Source organism: Metopolophium dirhodum, chromosome 2 (genome assembly GCF_019925205.1).
Source record: "Metopolophium dirhodum isolate CAU chromosome 2, ASM1992520v1, whole genome shotgun sequence".
NCBI classification, from domain to species: domain Eukaryota; kingdom Metazoa; phylum Arthropoda; class Insecta; order Hemiptera; family Aphididae; genus Metopolophium; species Metopolophium dirhodum.
This window is the reverse complement of record NC_083561.1, coordinates 22,104,755-22,126,359: the sequence shown is the minus strand read 5'-3', so window position 1 is coordinate 22,126,359 and position 21,605 is coordinate 22,104,755. Positions and strand designations below refer to the sequence as shown.

Sequence of the window (21,605 nt, the reverse complement as noted above, 5' to 3'; positions counted from 1 at the left end):
TTTATGGCTTAGGATTGAAAATTTAAAACAAGGCTCCACGTAAATAGGTTATATATAAATTACTTTATTCACAATAATATCATCAAATATACTTGGTAATATCATAGGCTGACTGACCGTTTTCGCTCAGAATCGTTTTTCTTATACAATGATATTATATCATTGAATTCAAATTTAACACCATCCATTACAGTGACCCACTTGTAACATACTGTACAGCAGAGCGACATCCACTTATCCACCTTATTTGAAACTGTTACCGTAAAATCACAATTTGTACATAGTACTTTTTTTTTAAAAAACCGTTGTAGGATTTTACTTTCACAAACATGAATATTATTATTTTAAAAATATCGTTGTTTTAATATAAAAATAAAATTCATACCTAATGTTTTACAATACTAAAGAAGGTCTATTTGAACTTTGATATAAACAGAAATGTATTATGATACATAACCGTTTAATTGAATAAAATAAAAGTTTTCATTAGCTAATTGAAAATTACTTTTAAATGTTCACCAAATGTAACTTTCAGAGTTAAATTAATTTAATTAGGAAACAGAAAAATTTATATCATATTATTGAGGTAAATGTTTTTTTTTTCTGAACTGAATATAGTATAAGCGAATTTAGTATTGTTCAAAATTCATATAACTTGCAATTAAAAAATTGAAAATTACTTCTAATTACTAAAACCAATAGTATGTAAATTTTACAAATAATTTATAACAGTAGATAATAGTTCAAAATATTTTAATCCTTTTTAACTAAATTAAATATTTAAATATTTAATTGAAAAATATTGGTAACAACATTTTTTTTTTTTATAATTTATGTAAAATTGTATACATTTTAAGCAGAACAATTACTCTTCATAGAAATGTAATATTTTATGTATTGCAAAATGTTTTTTTAGATGATAAATAAGATGTTCGTAAAAATTAAAACTAATAAAATTCTAAATATCAACAACAAATATACTTAATTATTATAAACATAATACTCTAATAGATATTTTATGAATAACATAAAACATTTAAATACCACATAAAAATTATTTTTTCGTACATAAGGTAAAAATAAGTAAAAATCTTATGCACATCATACATTTAGACATAATATTTTATTATGCAAACAAATCAATATTTTTAAATTTAATTTTATCATGTAGGTAGAACACTAAACGCGGCCAACTTCAAATTTATTACGTCCATAGTAAAACAAAGTCCTAAAGACTAGACACATAATACAATATTCGTCCAAAAGTTGTGTGCCTGTCTCTTCTGTACTGGGGAAATAACGTTAATAGTTCCACAATACTACCCCCTGCTAATGTACATACCACAAAATTGCTTTTGAAAAGCCACCACCACCGCTCCACTACCATTTTCGACTGTATTGCGCTGAATAAAATAACACGCACCTCAGTGCAAACAAAACCACAAAGGCTCGGCGGGTTCAAGTTATTATTAAAACGTCATTATGTCACCAACTTCCAAATACAAGACACCCTCAATAGGTAGGGGTTAGGGGTTAGGCAAAACGCAATGAAAATAAAACATAAGACTTCGTGATCTTTGCGAATACGTCATAGGTACAGTAATACTACTATGTAGTTCAAAATAAAAAGAAGTAAATATGAATTTCAATAACTTGATATACATTAATTTAAGTACTTTTCCAGATATTTATCTATACACACTTATGTAATATGAGTTATATTATGATGACGTATACTGCAAGCAATACAAGTATACCAAATCAAGTAAATAGTAAATACAGAGGCACACAATGTTTTAGATATAATAATAAAATAAATGTATAGGTATTAGTTAATAAATCGACAAAATAATATAACAATATCCATATGATACCATCACGATAATTTGATTAATTATATGTATTGATATTTGATATACATATTTATATATACATCCCATGCATTACTCATCATAAAAATTAAGAACGTTATTAATATTAATCATAATTATTTGACGAAATAATTAAGATTACATTGTAACTCAAAAATTCTGTTTAAAGGACTACAGTAGTAGTCATTCTAACCCAGCCTAATCTATAAAGTATTACTTTCTGTAGAAATCATTGAATAATAAAATTCTCAACGGAAGCAGTTTACAGAATAGAATTTATGAAAAAATCTAATATACAACTTATTGCTATTATAGGTATCTACATGTGGAAAATTCGTCTCGATTATCTAAATTATATACTAACTCCAAATCGTATATGTAGCTATATATATATATATATATATACTATATAGATACAGCGAAAGTTCATTAAAACTCAATTTATATAAAGTATAAATTACTATCGACAACTAAAATATTATTTTATAATAAATACAACAGATTGAAGGTTACTATAAAAAGTAATCATAATACCAAAGATAGACAAATGTGTCAACAAAAGAACTGATAAAAAAAATGATGCATCAGCGTATACAGTAAATTTATCCATGATAATGACTTGAAATGGGAAACCATTATCGCTAAATATACAATATTAAACATATCCTGTCAGATAAAAATGGAATGTTCATATCATTTTTATGTGTAAAACTGTAAACGGGCTTAACTACACTTTGCATGTTATATTAAATTTAAAGAATTACCTTCAACCTTTAGAGTTAATAATCTAAATATAATGTAGATGTGTTCCTAATTTGTTTATAAACCTAAATAAACAAAATAATTATTTTAATATTGAAGAAAAACTTTTTTCGCATTATTTTTTTTACTAATTTTCTAATTTAAAACCAATGAAATTAGAAACTAAAACTTAATGGATATTTCATATCAAAACTGTTAGTTGTCTAAGTAACCGAAATTCGACAATATCCCAATTCCTGAGAAGATGAAAACAGTACATATAACGAAGAATATCGATTACTTATTAAAAAAAGGTTTTCTTTCGATTTCTATTGTATTAACGAGATGGGAAGGAAACGCATTTATTGTTCAAAAAAAGCATTATTGATTTTTCAACTATACTAAAGAAATACATTGAAGGAATTTCGCTTACTGTAGTAGCGAATACTATACATCCTTTAGCAACTTATATTTTGATATGTATTTTTTTATTAACCAATATAATAAATTAGTTCGTTTCCTTTTAATTTAAGTTCAAACGGTTATAAAACAGATTACGAAATGGCAGCAAATTTTCTGGGATATCAAAATAAACCATCGAATATACTACACACACACACACACGCTAGTCACTACGTACCTTAATATAATATATGTTTTATTTAAAACAGCCAATTATTTAACTTTTCTTACAACTGACGGTTCGTCAAACTCTAGTGACGTTAAAAAAAAATTCTAGTAGAATACATACAAATCGAAAATAGAACGAATTGTATTTCCGGCAACGTCGTAAGCACACAAACGGAGTTCAGTGGCCGTCAGGTTTACGACGAATCTCTCGCAAAACCGGTTCCTAATAAAAAAAAAAATAATAATAAAAATAACGGATCTTGCTATTTTTATTTCTCTCAGTCTATCTCGTCCAATGTTCCATTAATTAAGATCTGCCATCAGCTAACAATTACCCAGTAATGTTCATGACTGGAACATTTATAATGATCAGAGGAAGAGGAATACTAATATACACAGTGTAAGGTAATGAATGAGATAAAAAAATAAAAATTTCCTTTTGTTGAGCGATCCAAAGTAAATGAACGATTATAAAATGTTTCGAACCCGCCCAAGCCAAATATTACAAGGTTCAAGTTCACAACATTTCAAAATCAAACTATATTATTATGTTTAATTCACTAAGCGTACATCGAATAATAAAAAAAAACCACAAAAAATTACTTTACATCACAACGCTTTCTCACATACTGCAGTTAACCACTGTTTACATAAACGTATATTTGCAACTCAGCTTTTTTAAATTATTAGAAATGAACCAATAATAAAACTGAACAGAAAAAATAATTTAAAAAAATAAAATAAATTATATACTAACAATAATGTTTTTGTACACGTATTAATCTATAGGATATACCTGTAACAAATAACCTGACAACCTTCACCCACCAAATTAAAAAATTCTATATAACATAACAATGATGTTTGAAAATTTGAACAAGTATAATATACAGCTTAATATACAATCAAATATTTTTTCTGTCTAAAACATTTATAAAAACACGTATTATACATTATTTGTATATTAATTATTAACTATACTTCAAACTAATTCTATCGGATTAACATAAATGATAATTATTTTGTGTTGTAAATAATTATTTATAGTCTATAGATACTAGAAATATACTATACAATTATTTTCATACTCACAGCACATAGAAGAACAATTATTTTCATTGGTTTTATTTGACCCTTATCCTTATAATTAATAATTAATGTTATAAGTTATAATAAATGGATAACAAATAATCAGTTAAATTAATGTCTTATTTAATAAATATAATACATTTAAACGTTTAGGTATGCACCATAATTCTGTTGACAGGTTTTAGAGAACATTTATATAAGTAGTATCCGTAAATTAATATTAATATACAAAGACCAGATGTGGTACAATGTAATATTTAAGTATAATGTTAATAATATGCTTTTCCTGAGATCTTAGCATATAATTGGTATACTCAATTATTAATTATCTACAATAAAATACCTTAGTTCAAAATCGTATGCCACCGTTATATATCAGAATACTTTATTCCAAACAATATAGATTTATTATATAATTATTAGAATTAAAATGTATATAGGTACCTACTTCAATTCAATGATAATATAAAGAAAAATATATTCAAATCTAAATGGATAAACTATACATTCATCAACCGCTGCGAGCTGTTTAATACGCTAAATTCACATTAATTTATTATTGCACTATTATTTATGATTATCACATAAACATATTACAATTATAAACAGCTCGTTGAGTTAACGAGCTTGTTCATTTTGATTGGATTCATCGATTTGATATTGCGGAATTCAGCACAATATTAAATAATTGGTTAGGTTGAATATTGAAGACAGGGGTTTGAGATAAGAATTAATATTATGTATTTGTTGTGAATAAATTTGACGTAGAAAAACACTATAATGAACATATCGTATACGATTTAATAGAATATAATTTATACTTCATATTGACTTTATTCTTCTTTTTTTTAGCTGGTTATTTACACATAAAATATATACGTTATTTATGCCTCGATATTCTCTTGAAACCGTAGAAAAAGCGTCCTTTCTAAATACGGAACGCATTACTCTATACTTCTAAAGTTCTAACGGTGAGCGGAAACGTTTATCTATATCCGGCACCAGCGTTTTGCCAACAGACGCACGAGTGTTCATCCGGCACCGTATACCCAATCCCACCCCTTGTTGCATGTGTCGAGACATTCAGCATCTTTTGCACGAATAATTTAATCTCTCCCCTCAACATTACCATAGCAAAGGATATGCCCGGCAATACAGCGGGGCGGCCCCATTAGCATTATTATTGAGCGATATTCGTTGTTATAATTTTTCGATTAAGCTTGTATTATTGTCGCGCGCGCTTGCGTCGGATCTCTGTGACAAAATACCTTTTAATTTCCTGTGCCCACTGTGTGCGAGTTTATACACTATTGATGGCTAACTCGATATATTACCACAGCGAACAATGTAGCAATTTAATATAGGTTATACGTTTAAAATATTATATGTATGCTTATATCCACCTCGGATGGTATCGGCAGCAGAATTTATAGAAATAATGCATATCATTATGGTGGACGAGGTAGAGGAAAAAACAACACGATAATAACCAGGTCAGTTCATATATGAATCTAATAAAAAAAAAATACAATCAAGATGGCACAACCAATGATTCAGATGAAATAAACGTGGGATAAAGATACTGTTGTGTAAGTTGATAATAAACAAAGTACCTATTTCTAAAAAAAAAATAGAAATCCTCCACTAATTAATGATATTTAAAACAGAAAAACCAAAAAATAATTATACAATATATATTACAATTTTAAGACAAGCCGTTTTGATTTGATCAACAATATACCACCATTAGGATGTATTAACGTTCCATAACTAGAGTATGGCACTTGAAAATCCGCCGCAAGGAGGCAAATGAAAATGTAGAAATGTGAAGATGATTTATAAAATAATCGACAGCCCCTAATGCGATTATAAGCCTCGAGAGGTATAGCTAAGTGCTTTAGTTCAAAGTTATATAAAATGAACATAATCCGATCAAAACCCGGCAGTGTTAACCTTTTGCTCTTTTGATAGAATTTTTGTGGATTTTTCTTTGACCACTGAAGCGCTAAGCATATCATCCGACAACACCTTTACGTATCAATAGAGAAAATATTGGAAAAATAGAATGATATTGAACTCTGGGAGATTATTACTGAATCTAGCTTATTTCTTTCTTAGATACTACAACTTAATAATAAACGCAAGCCTCAATAAATAAATGTACCATATCATTAAATTAACTAATTTATTTAACTAAGCTATAGTTTGTTATTCAAATGTGCTACCATATGAAATAGATTAAAACTGACATGTAAGGACTAAGGACACATATGACTACATTAAAAACGATTATAAAGTAAATATTGATTATGTAAAATAATTTATAATTTATAACTTATATATTATTATACATATGATTTTTTGACACGGGTAATAAGAAAACTTTAAAATGTCGATTTAAAAATAGACATCAATGTACTTTTATTAAGATATATTTAAATTTATTCATTAATTATACTTCTACGGGTTTCCAAATTAACTTATTTTTAACAGCATTTATAAGCCGAAAACGAAATAATTGATTACGACCGAGCGTTGATACTTCTATGATCCAGATTTACTCTTAACCATGTACGATTAACAGCACAAATCGAATTACTGTCCAGGGTGACCTCTTCCCACTTGAATTACCACAATGGTATCGCTGCCGGGGATTTAATTAAATTTTTCCACAGGATAGGGAACACAGAAGGAACAATCAACTAACACATACAAACTCACAAGCGCACACAATAATTTTCAACCCTTCCCAGAGATACATAATTGGTTTGGTAAGTAATTTTAATTAGTTCTGGACATTGCATTGGAGTAAATTAAGGTTTGAAACAGGTGAACCAGATTAAAATAATATAAAAATTCTTCCTTCGTTTTTTTGTGATAAATTTAAAAATTACTTACGACAACAGTACTTTGTAAACTTTGATTTATATAAAGAACATCACTCACCTGAAAAATAAAATAAAATATATATTAGTATACACAACATCGAAAAACAACAGTTAATATATGTAAAGCTATAGAATATAAAGTTAGTAATAAAAATATAATTTTTATCAGTTCTTAAATTATTAAATGGATAATTTGTAATTTCAACACGTCTCCATTGCGTAAGCAAGTTATGATACATTAACTCCATAGGCTATAAAAATAACACTGCACCATATTTAAATGTTTTATTGTCAAAAGTTTTCAAAACATTTAATAAATAAAGGATAATATGCATAACATATAAAAAAGAAAATACTACCATGTTCTCTTAGATGCGTAGATCAATTATTGATTTATTCTAGTTAACACAAGCAATCATAACATAGCACATTGCCAGTAAAATTAACATTCTGTGAATTATAATCACGGGAGGTTAAAAATACATTTATCAAAAATTAAACAGCTTTTGATTTTAAAAGTAATTAAAAAATATATATTTCAAGCCCGTCATTATTTTTGTAGATAAAAACTCTTTAATTTCTTTTATAATTGAAGCGTTTTTAAATGACATTAATCCGACAAACTCTTACTATGGTCTCAAGCTACTAGGAACGTCTTAAATATTATATAGTGTTTATTAACTTTTAATTCCTACTCTGTACGTCGTTCGTTAATATAGATTTATACAGTAATTTTTAAGCCAATTAACTATGAAAATCGAACATAAACTATTCCAATAATAAAGGAAAGGCTTTTTCACTATGCATAATAAGGTGAAAGTTAAGGCCATCGATTTTCTATCAAGGGGGTTTCCTTATGTTGGTATATGACATTCGATTTGATTCACGTCATTATGCATTATGTATATAATATTATATTATAGAAAAAAAAGAATTTGAACAAATTATATTTTATTATTGTGCAACGACAAATAAAAATTGGTTTGGAACCCCTGTTTTTACTTTGTCCAGACAATAATAAAACGCCATTTATAATAAAAAATTTTTTATCCAATATATTAAAGAGGAAAATAAGTAAAGAAACCAGTTAAAACGATTATTATATTTTGAATTTTTGAATATCAAAACAATATAGTATACATTTATAGGTCAGAAAAAGTCAAAGCAGATCACGGCCAAAAGAATTACTATGAAACAAATTAAATATCAGTGTCCAATAAGAGATAAGTAAGCCAATGAGTAGTTAATGTTGTATTCAAAAATTATGTCCTTTACTCCATAAGTCATTGAGTTAGTTTAGAACAGATTACTACTGTGTTTAGGTACACTTAACTCTTCAAACGTTTTTGATTTAAAACAATATTATATTAACACTATATAAAACTGTTAATAAACTATTAACAGTGCGTCAATGCATCATAATTGATGCTAATAGACATGTCATTGAAATTAGAAATTGTAGTAAAATGGAACCAAAAACAATGATAACAATTAATTAAGACCCCAATAATTACGCAGTATTATTTATTATTTATTATCCCACTACTAACATATTTATTTATTATTAAATTCTTAATTTGGAAATTTGTAAGTTTTGCGTAACATTTTTAACACGATGACGAAGAATTTTGTCAGTAATCGGAAATTGTAAAATGATCGGACCAACGAAAAACATGAAATGCGAGTCACTTTATTTATTAAAATTGTCGGAATAGCATAAAATAAACATTTTCATCGAAACTAATACATATATAATAATAACCATCACATTTAGTACAGTTTATGCAACCTTTTTTTTTTTGTTAACTTATATCTGAAGTAATAAAAAAAACTGTTCACCAAAGGTAAAACAATACGCACACCACACACCGTGATGGTTTATACAAATAGAGATATGGTTGTAAATCGATGATATTATCTTTTTTTAACACCCAAAGAGCAGTACCTCTCTTATTTAAATATATAGATAAGCACTAAGAATATAGAAAATGAATTTACTAGGTATCTAATCTACCTACGCACATATAAATAATGGTAGCAATTGAACGGAAATAAAATACAATACATATCCGTAATGCTCGTACAGAAAGAAATCTATTTTCCATGAAAATTGCATACCTTTGTCCGTTGATCGGCATACACGTTTCATAGAGTATTAAATCTGAAGACATACCCCACACGTATGTGTCAAAGCTCAGAAAAGGATAAAAAAACATAAAGATTTTATTGAAAAAAACTTAAGTAGGTAGGTAACTAATGGACAGTGAAAAAATTATATATCTAAAAAAATCTTAAAAAAGTCAACCTATATAAAATTATTGCTTTCTCAATGAAACTCCCCCACACTTTAATCAATAGAAAAAAAACTACTGTTTACTTTTAGTGAATTCGTACATTTCCAACTTTCATTGTTTTTTATTTAAGAAATCTCATTATAAATAAATTAAAAAACAAAATACAATTGACACGAATGTTTTTCTTTTATTCTTTCATAATTCGTTTTAAACGACTGTTTTTTATAATTAAGAGTACCGAGTTCCAAGTTTTGAGGGTTTAGATGAAAACTTTTTATTTATCACCTATTTTTACCATAAAAGTTTGGTTTTCTAGCCACTCGATTTAATTTAATTTTGCTTTTTATCAGAAAAATATTTATTTCTTAAGTAGATAAATGAACCACAAGTAAAATAGTTACCCAAATGTATTCACGATTCTAGAAAATACCTTACACTAAAGTTGAAGAAATTAATGATCGGATAAACTAAAAGATGTTATAACTAATGATCGTATGACGATACCTTCCTCTACAGAGGAAGTTTCAAAATTAATCGCCATTGTTTTAATATTCTGAGCAAGTGAGGGAGGCACCTTGAGTTTTCCGGACTTTTTGTTCCAAGCCTTTAAAGAAAGTTAATTTCATTAAATTTGCGGGTGAAAAACGTATGGCACTTAAATTGCTACGGATACCTTTCCGGTCTCAAAAACCATTTTTCATTACTTTCATTTTTTATATTTAAATACAAATAATAATAATGAAAGCCGATTTTAAGTAGATACTCCAGTGGCAATAATAAAGCACAGTTTATGTAAAACTAATCATAGTGTTATTAAGACCAAATAAATAAATAAATATAAAATACATTATTATACTTTTTTTGAAGTGTAAAAAAATAATAATACCTATGCATATTTGATGATTTTTTATTATTTTTAACGGAGCGATAATAAAATATTTGATTCAGGTACAACTACTTCCACCAATTATTAAAACTCATAATGACAAGGAATAATGGAAATGTATTAAGTTTTTCAAACATTAATACAATGAAATATCTATATATTTAAAGAATACGTTATGCAATAAATAAATTAATGGCCAAGATTAGAACTTTAAACAAACCTAGTACCTAGTAATTTATATAAAAACTCATTTTTACTTTTTTAGCACATATAATAAAAGCAAGAGAAAAAAGACACGTTGAACTATAATAACAATAAGAAATATTAAGACACGCTGATCTCTACATTTGTACAGACAATTCTTTATGACATGCGAGTTTGGGTCAATACTGATGAGGGTAACCATAATTCGCCCTGGAAAATATCGTTAGACCATCAATCTCTGAGATCCCTTTTTTTTCTTACTCAACAAGCGTTCTACGAAGGAATTTCATTATACGACGTCGTAAGTACGAGATAGGAAATGAGAGGAATTATGATATATAAATATAATATATTGAAGATTGTGGGGAAGAAGAAATGGAAAAATCCACGTGGATATAATTTTCTTACATAAATGATTTTAACCGAACAATAAGTCCTCAATATGTATTTAGTATAAACCTTTTCGAAATCAACAATTGAGTATAAAACTGATATGCATTACTGATATTACACATGCATAGAACAACCAAAAACACTACACCAACGGAGAAAACAACTATAAGAATATTTACCGTGTTTATAAACGATGCAATAACAAACAAAATCGAAATATTAAAAAAAAATAAGAATTATACACTATTTTCTGTGTTAATTTAAAAACCTTGAAGACTGTCAAATGTCAACCAATTTGTTTGTAAATAATAATAATAATATACAATATAGGTATTCGAATTTGCTCACAGATTCTTTATAAAGTCTCTGGCAAAACAAAAATGACAGGCTCGAAAACATGTAGCACACGAAAACACAATCTGCTTATAAGCAGTGGTTTTCGAAGAGTCATGTCCTAATTTGGAAGATTTGTTTTGTTCTTTGCCGTATTGATTAAAATACACCAATTGTTCAATACTACGTGTCCTTGGGCATGTTATTGTATCAAAAGATGACCAATCAGCGTCTGACTTGGTGAACACAATAATCTCATCACACTTCTAACGGCTTCCATACCGTTTATAATAGTATATTTCCAACATCTTATATCACCAACGAGATATTAATGAAGTTTAATTAAGTTTTAAAAAAACTATATTAAATTTCATTGCTTACGTATAATTGACTTACTTTAACGTACCTCGTACCTCGTACCTACTACGTATATCAAAATTAAATTTAACTGATAAAATCGTTTGAAATGCACCACACCACATCAGTATATACACATAAATGTTCATTTAACTTTTAAGAACATTATTAATAAACATTCGTGTTTGATTATATGTTGTAATTAACTTTTCCATCTAAATTATTTATTATATTAAAAATGATGCGTTACCCTGTGTCGTATGATAATATAAAAGCCGACGATCATGATTCAAGAAAACAATTTAATGCGTAGAACAAAAGAATCTTTTTTGAATAAAGGAAACTACTAGCGTGCATCGTTGTGACAACCAGGAGATTATTCCGGTGAACTCGGAAAAATTTCGTGTCGAAAATTAAAAAAAAACCGCCTTATGGGGTCGTCACGCTCTGGTTGTAAAGAAAAACACATTATTGTTAGCGTTGGGTAGTTTTTTCTATCGTTGTGTCAATAGCCTCTTATAAAACTAAATGTTTCTAGGGTTTTTTTGCGCAAACGAACCAAAATCAATCTGTACACGGTCTACTTGTGTCGGTTTCGCACGAATAAAACGTTTTCATAAGTAAAACTGATCTAGAATAGACCTTGAAAACTCAACGATCTGTATCCAGAGGTCTACGACTTTTAGAGCAATTGCTAAAATTTGGGTACTATACTCCATCAATTCACTTTAAATGTATTACATTTTGAATTTAAATACCAATGGCCATGATCGCGTAAAGTTTGTTAAATCTATATAGGTAGATAATATTATATATATTATGCAGGTATAAATATGTATGTATATAATATATACTATAAACATGTGTGTATTTATACGGTTATAAAAAATAAAACAGATTTATGGACGGGGTCTATTGAGATTTCAGAAATGGTATATACACATTTTCTTTTTATAAATCGTAATATATTTTGTTGTAGTCTCTTAGGACGAACAGTTATTATTTCCCATTACAAAATAATTCATTTTTTCCGGGCCAAGTTAACCGGCTTAAATCGCACACGCGCTGTATTCATCGAAAACACGTCACCGCATAACACCCGTAACCACCACCACCAAGCATGTCTTTAGAAAACCGTTTGACTTCCCCACTTTTTTGTATAATGTCGCTGAGTATATCGCGTATAGTCGGACGTGTGAAAACGACACGGTATATTATTCATCCGTATCAGCAAAAGAGTAAGAGAAAGATGATGGCTAATGGACCAGAGAAAACGTCGGGGTGAATAGAGATAAAATGCGTAAACGGCACAAACCATGATAGTGGTGGTCATGTAAAGAAAATCTATTTTACGTATACACTATACATGGTAGGTATACGATTTTTGTGGGTTTTTTTGCCAATAATAATATTATGGTTAATATTATATTTTTTTTCTCATAGATGCGATGTAAGAAAGAGTAGAACTGCTTTATTGGGGAATAGGTTGCTATAGGGGAGCGGCTTTGAGTGTTATCCCAATAGAAAAAAACCACGAGAGATCTGGTGCATCTAAGTTGTGCTTTTGTTATGCGTGGGGTGGATCGAGTATAAAGGATTCACGCCGTGCACGTACCATGGCCTCTTTGATCTGCTTGACACCGATCGGGTTGAACCACTGGTGCATGTTGATGAACCGTTTAGGCACCATTTTCAAATGGTGCCTTTGGCCGGCCACGGCCGCCGCGGTCGTGGGTATCGGATACGTGGCAGACAGACAACCACCGATGGACGACTGGTGGTGTTGTGGTGCCACGGCTCCGGTCGTGTCCACAGTCAACGGGGTGGTTGCCGCGGCATCCTGCACCAGACCGACGCCAGTGGCCAGAGGATCTGGCATTGGGTTTTCCAGTACCACCATGACGTCGACGGCGTTGGAGTCTCGGCGGTCGACAGTTGGTCAAGCACCGCTAAACGCGCCGCCGGATTTCGACCATGGTGGTATAACGAGCGTATGTTTAAAGTTAGTACCTACTTATATTAGAATCTGTGATATCACACACAAACGTCACGAAAATTTTTTTTACGAAAAGAAAAAATGTTTTTACAAATTTCATAAAATATATCCGCAAAGACACGACAACCACAAGGATTGATATCGGGACGACGAATACGGTTCGAACACGGTCAACGACGGAGTCCGTCCATAAAGACAGTCGCACAAACACTGATGCGTGTGCGTGCGCGCGGATGAAGGCGGCGGTGGCCGCGTGTGCGTTTTGCCGCGCGCGCGTCGTCGTCGGGCATATTATAGGCGGCAGGCGGCGGCAACGGCGTTCGCGCTAGGTGGGAAGAAGCTCGCCCCGCACATCACCCGCGATGAGTGTGGCGACGCATGCGCACACCGCCGCGGCCGGGCCGACGTCCAATCACAACCGGCCATACGGATTCCCGTCGCAGTCGTCGGACGATCGGGCAAGAAAATTCCCACCATTTTCGCGAAACTACACAATATTATACGCGCGTTCGACGGATGTCCGGAAGTCTACTATGTATATTATATAATAATAATGATGATGATGATACTAAAAATAGTAATAATGTACCGTACACTATAAAATACTGTCGTATGGCATAGTAAAAGAAAACCTAACGCTCGTTTAGGCTTACGTCTAGTACGTTAAGACTATAAAATATACAGTGTTAGTACGTACCGCCACTAGGTTTGGATAGTAGTTTGGATTTAGACCCCGAAATTGCATAAGTGCAAACAATTGGCCGTCCGAAAAAAGTACGCGTTACGTTTTATAATATTATTAATAATTACTTAATTTGTCCTATTCGCTGGCACGCTGCGACTATGACGAGTAGTACGTTTGGACATGACAGCGGAATTAAAATATTACACTGTATTGTACGCGGCGTGTAGAACACATTTCATGCTATGTGAATATGCAAATGTGTGAAAAATAACAACACGCCACTGACTACTGCTGTTCATCACCGATGACAGTGAAGGGTTATTATTCGCAATTAACAGTTATTTTAGAGCGCAAAATGTATAACGATATAATAATAAAAAAACCATATAACACATTTACATTAAATTCTCAATGAATAAAAAAATCAAAAACGACGATAGTTAAATATAGTTAATAACAACTTCAGCACACTATCATATCTTAAATATATATATATATAACAATACTTTATCGGAATTCTACCACAAGATAAATCTCAATACGATGAGGTAACGTAAGGACGGCAGCAATTAGAACAAATTATTTTAATTATACCAAACTGGAAATACTGTAACGCTAACCTATCTCAAATCGTCATTAAGTACAATCTTTAAAATGATTCGTTATGTCAAGTCTTCTCAGGAATATTGTATCAGTGTAACAATTTCTAAATAAATTTCTACAATATTTAATTGCATTTAAGGCATTTCTATGACGTGTAGTTTCAACGAAGATTTATTTCTCAGCTTGGATGCATACAATTATTATATTGTAACTTTTTATTTTTTCAAACTGAATAGCTATATATTTCCCAGAGGTTCATTACCCTTCTCCAAACTGCAAGTTTTTACCTTCTGGTAATCAAATTAAATCTGGGATACCACAGTATAATATACATTTTTAAAAGCCATCGTAAAAACGTCTTGAATACACAAAAGAAACACCCAGAGCTGGTCTTAATAAGCAGACTTTAAGAGGGGTGAGCGTAAAGAAAAACCCCATTTAACAGCAGCCATAAAAATTTGAGATTTACCCGCGCGCCGCTTCACACAAAAGTTATTGGCAGATTTAATCATTTAACTCTTGTAATTAGGTTAGATTCATGTAACCAATGAACATTTTATAATTTGCTTTATCCAACAGTATTATAATTTCCGAGAATACACAAAGGTCACTTAATGCACGTATTTAGTTAAAAATACGTTAGGCAGATTTATGGTACAACCACTATAACCATAAAAAATTATCTAATATTGTACGCAACAAATTACACGATGACAATAATTAAATTTTAGGTATCACGAGAAAAATTGTATTACAATTTGTTTGAGCATCGCATGACCACTGCAGTCAAAGAAATAGTCGAGTTCTAATGGAATATTAAATACTTAACGTCGTAAAGGATATTTAGTTCTCTAAAAACCAACAGAAATTGTAAAAACATCAGTTTCTAGTACAAAATAATATCAAGTTTTCAGATCCTTACATGATAATTAATATAATATAAATGTTCCGGCAGTTATAGTTTTAGAATATAAATAATTTAAATTTCTAAGTACTTATAAATACTTTTGAATACCTACTTCCCATGTATACACTATACAAACGTATTTATTTTTAATCCTCGGACGTCTTATGCAAGTAGGTGAAACAACAACCAGCCAACCTCATGAAAATTATAATATGAAATAGGAGATGACGAAATTTTAACGAATAAAATAACAATTATCGTACGTCGAGTTACATTGTTTACACCGAATGAAATAAAATCTTATTAACAACGTGCTAACGATATTTTACCAAATAAATTGAAAAATGAAAATAGTTTAATATTATATCCGGTATATGAATAGATTATAGATACTACCAAAATGTCCACCCGCGTAATGCCCAACGGCTGCATAGTTAACACTTTGTCCATGGCACTTTTTTTATTGTACTTTATTTGTTGTGAACGCCGGGCGGGTTTACCTAGATTCATACCAATATAATATTATAATATTAAATCCACGCGCTCGTCATAACACAGCCTAACACAGCCTCACTTCGCTTCTATCCGGAATCCACACGGACTATATGGTATGACGATAATGTTTAAATACCGTGATAGGTTATTATTTTTAGTCTCTTTAGATTAATTTACCACAGAAAACTGTCTATACTCTATACTATTGCGTCTAGTGAACGAACTCATACTACGAAATGAGATATTAATTAATAGGTTTGTCTTTATATTTTTTTATTTTTTTATACAGAGTACTTGAGGTCAACGGTTCGAAGCAAATATCGTTTACCAGTCATCCGTGCGAAAAACACTCTGAGCGTTATGTCCTGGAACAACGTAAAATGTATTTCACCTCCAACTCATCCCTCCCCCTCCCCCTTAACCACTACCAACGACATTATAATCACATCACAGACACACTTCCGAATAAAAGACCAAAGCACATACACAATCGAACAACAACAAACGGACATCGATATAATTATACGTTCGCACGTCGCAAGTAGCAGAGGTACACTCCCTCTAGAACGTGCAATGGTGGTTGACGGAGAATTCGGGGCAAAAATAAATAGAGACAGATTTCACGCGTTCAGCAATAATAGTTTACCTACCCGAGCAAAATAAAATCTGAAAAAAATTCCAACACTATACGCAATGTGCACACAACAAACATAGATACACATATCCGATATCCATACCCATATCCGGCGTAAATGTCTTTAAATATTCCATCACGTAAGGCTTATGGCAACGTAAATATAGACGACCGGCGGCGGCGTTTGACGTGAATATTGTGCACGGCGGATTGTTATGTGCCGGCGCCGCCGCGCGCACGAATTGCCAATGCTTTTTAAACTTTTTTCTCGTCGCAGCCTTCCACCCACCGACCCGTCCACCCAGAGCTACTACTACTACCACTACAAAGTCGTCGGTCACGAACAACGTGATGTTTTTCAATACGTATATACATAATATATGATATCCACTCAAAATAGATCGGTAGCATATTATAGAAGTAAGTCAGAGGCCAGCACAGCAGACACCGACGTCTCGGTGTACCGTTATCGTCGTTTTCACAGTGCAAGCGGGAAAAGCCGCAGTGGAGTTTTCAACGGGGGAGACAAATCGTCGCATCGCGAGGACCGGCAAACGAAATTTATAGCGATGCAACACGGCGACGGACGGCGGAAAAGCTGAACCGGGAAGGCAGTTAACAACATTGCGGCGGAGGGCGTGCGTCACATCCACGTACGCAAAGTACATGAATGTCGGTGAATTATAGCGGGGTCAAGTCACGTGGATGACGACGGCGATCCAACACTGCGTGGTTTTCCGTGATAGTTTTAAAACAAAAATTAATGACCGGTAGTAATAATTTAAATTTTTTATTTTTTTTTTTTTTTTGGTAATGTGTAATGTGTTTAAAGGGTTACGAAACTACGGGATAACCAGAGGGATAGATAGTACGGACGTCAAAAAAATATTGTGGATCGTTATTGTAACTCTCCGTTAACAAAAAACAGGATTCATGCGTACATGGAAAATGTTTATCATAATATACTCGCAGTTTGTTTTACGAATCTTTTACATCACTGTATTTTTCAATTTGATATTTATCAAAGCGAATATTCGTCTATCTTTTAAAACCCTATAGTCACAATGATTTACGCATGCACTGGAAAACAATGGGTACGCGGATAAATAATTCGCTGATTAAAAGATACATATATATGTAATGGTAAAATGCATATAATCAGTATCAGATTAGGACTTCTGAATCATATAGCTTATTATTAGTCATTATACACACGCTAACTAGCTGTATTGAATACAATTTTGAACCAGCAAATAAAGCAACATACAAAATTGAAAAAAAAAACATTATCATCAATATATAGAGGTATTATAATTACGACAAAAAACTAATTAATTGCTAGGATTATAAGATGATTAAGACAGTGATTTTTTTCTAGGCCAATGATTTAGTGTATAATAATTGTGTCTAGCATGCAAAATCGCACACATTAATACTGTTTCAAAATTGAACGGTTATTTGACAATCCGTTTTACCGGGGAATTTCTACCCTTCCCCCCCCCCCGAATTCCTAACGCATAACCGAAGTGATACATACACCCACACACCACAACCCGCTCGTTTCCCTGTCAACACATAGGCAAGAAGAAATATGTGGTGTATATTATACAGAACTGCGACAAATATAATTAAGTGTCCAACGCGAGACCTAAAACCAGATCTAGTCCAAAAACATATACAACCCTTTCGTGTACCTAGTGTTATGCGGTACAACCTGACGACAGATCAAAGAGAAATAAATAAACAAACCACCAACCCGTCATCCATGAACCCCATATATGTGTACACGAATACGAGTACCTGCATACGCGTACATGCAATATACAAGATACGCGTCACAGCGATGTAGGTATGCCATCATATGCGTATATATAAATTTTCCACTACGCGACGCTGAACGTCTTTGACACAAGCCCAACACTATTTCTTTTTAACGGAAAAAATAAACGGAATAAAAGGGATCTTTTGTCGCTTGGTTTTTTTTTTTTATTATTATTACTTTGATAAGCAAACAATGAAAAAAATCGTCACGGCCGCGAAGAACACGCACGCGCTCTTGGAACACGTTCGCACGACTAACACGTAACGGGAATTCTCGCATACACATAAGCAGCATTACACAGTACGGCGGCAACGGAGGCACTTATATTATGTAGGTACAACGCATTTTATATACATAGTCCGCATAATCGTCTGGCAATATAGTGCAACACAATAATATAATTTATATTGTTATAATAAATATAGTAGGTAACGGAATGATAAAACACGAGCACGCACCTCGGGCATAGGATTAGGACACTATTTGCGTCGCAATATAAAAAAATTGAGGATCCCGGCTCAGTTAACGTGAAATAACAGGTCGTTAGAAAAATGATACACACTCGTCGCGATACATATTGCTATTTAATGTAGTCGTCGTAATGACATTAACCAAATGAAATCGAATATGATGTTAAAACACTCAATGCCGTGTAGCGGGAAAGACGCGTGTGATGTATAATAATAATGTGTATAAAATAAACTTGTCAGGATTCTTAGAAGAAAAAACATGCGTGCTTTGGGCCAGTGTTGTTTTTTGGCTTCGATTTTTAATTATGAGTATTTGCATTCAGTACAAACCCTGAAGATTTTATTTCTCGCTTAAATAGTGTATAGTAAACCCTATGAAAATAACATTGCCACAAGTGTAAATGTATTACTCAATACATATTATAACAACTGTATTAACTGTGTACCTACATTTATAACACAATAAAATACAAACAGTGACCGTTAACGGACACAGTTGTTATTACATGAAATCTATGAAATCAGAACAAACAATATGGTTTGAACCATATAAACTGACACATTTAAATTGTATGTATTCTACCATGTACATCACACAAACGAAATCAAGTAATTTACTCATAAAAACATGTGTTTTATGTTAATTAATAAATTAACAGAATATAAATTCATAACAACCAGTGGGGACTATGTATCGAACTATAAAACATGCATATTGTAACTAACTAGGTAATAAAAAAAAAATAGAAAAATTCATTCGATGTAGGTATACATATTAATTATTATAAATATAATACCGTATATAGGTAAGAAGGTAACATATGTAATGTTCTTCTGAAAATGTTTATTGTTTACTGAGCAGGTGGCATTTTGTAGTATTGGAAAATAAAAACAAAGAAAAAAGTACCTATTTATTGCCGATTTTAGTGGAAGGAAAAAACACAATAATTTCGAAAGCGTAAAACACCGAGATTAGGAAAATCGGCGGATCCGATCAAAACACGGTAACCACTACCTTTTTTTGTAGTTTCGACCAGGCGTGTTTGCAATCGAAACCAGCAATTTCTCACGCTCAATATGCGAGCTCTGCCAGTGGCGGGGGCGATGAAATTCAATGCGACAAATAAATCTTTCGAAACCAACAGCTAGACATATATAGGTAACTACTCGTCATTTTTACATTTTAAAACAAAAACATAACACTCATAAGTCATAACATAATTCACGTTTATAAGTATATAATATACATACGTAGTCATATTTAACACAATGTGCCGATAGAAAACAAGAGTTTAACAGTACCAATAGAACTACTACCCAAAATATTATTGTTTCTGATATTATAATAAAACCGGTTTCCAATACTATCGTCAATTTAATATATAACTCTGTTTTCAATTACATCTCTATATAACACATCATATAATATCGACACCGTTGCGGTTTCTCACTTAAACTTAACCCCCCCCCCCCCCCTGACACACACACACTCCTACCACGACGAGGACTGTACAGTCCGAAAACGCTGCAATTACACCCAAAAGATCGCCGCGTCACGGTTGCCCAACTAAAACATCGCGTACGGGTCGACAACCTCAACAATATATAATATGGTCGAACGGCCGCGGCGGCGATGTTCTTCGCCACGGCCGCCGTGGGTCGTTGACGCGCGTGCCTCTCACACACGCACAATGTAACAACGAAACCCGTGAACAACGATTATTTATTTTTAATATTTTTTTTTTGCGTATAAACGATGACCAAAACAATAGTAAACTAGGTACATGAGGCACACTGAGTAGTAATAAACTTATCTTATTATGAGTGGGGACGAGGGCGAGATATACATACCATACGAGAATGTAGGTAGTGTGCACAAAAATAAATTGTATTATAAAAATAAAAAATAAATTACTATTTTTTGTTTTTTAGACTTCTATAAAAAATTTGAAGTGGATCTCCCAAAAAATATACCCCGGGTTTCCGTATATACACGTGGTTGCAGTTAACAATAAACCTCAGGGGGCACATTTTTTGGGGGCGATGATATTATCAGTTTGTGTGTGATATCCCCAAGACGATAGTTCGCAAATAAAACAAGAGAAAAAAATCAAGCGTTTTGCAGTTTTCTTACTAACGACCCGGACGCCGCGCCACCACCGCCGTAGTATAAAACCGGTCGGTGGTCGCCAGCGGCCAATAAACATAACGGGTCAAAGAAAATTTTCAATCCTCTAGTGGGTCACTTGGATTCTCGTAAAAAAAAAGACCAATGGCTTCTGCAACAACTGACGTTTTTAACAGAAC

The 21,605-nt window shown here is 31.8% G+C and overlaps 2 protein-coding genes across 12 annotated transcripts in view; both read right to left on the bottom strand.

Annotated features, from left to right (window-relative positions):
* LOC132937931 (uncharacterized) overlaps positions 1-13,951 on the bottom strand; it is a 31,158-nt gene extending 17,207 nt beyond the window's left edge. The window contains exons 1-2 of one of the 2 annotated variants that reach the window (XM_061004559.1): positions 13,302-13,951; positions 6,016-7,277 (exon numbers count right to left, since the gene is read on the bottom strand). In XM_061004559.1, the coding sequence (XP_060860542.1) occupies positions 7,215-7,277; positions 13,302-13,586 (348 nt within the window). In that variant the 5' untranslated portion in view covers positions 13,587-13,951 and the 3' untranslated portion in view covers positions 6,016-7,214. Of the gene's footprint in view, positions 1-6,015; positions 7,278-13,301 lie in introns of those variants that run through there. The other variant, XM_061004558.1, reaches the window with a different exon arrangement.
* LOC132937928 (maternal protein pumilio) overlaps positions 1-21,605 on the bottom strand; it is a 115,347-nt gene that overhangs the window by 50,936 nt on the left and 42,806 nt on the right. The gene's annotated exons all lie outside the window — the stretch shown is intronic.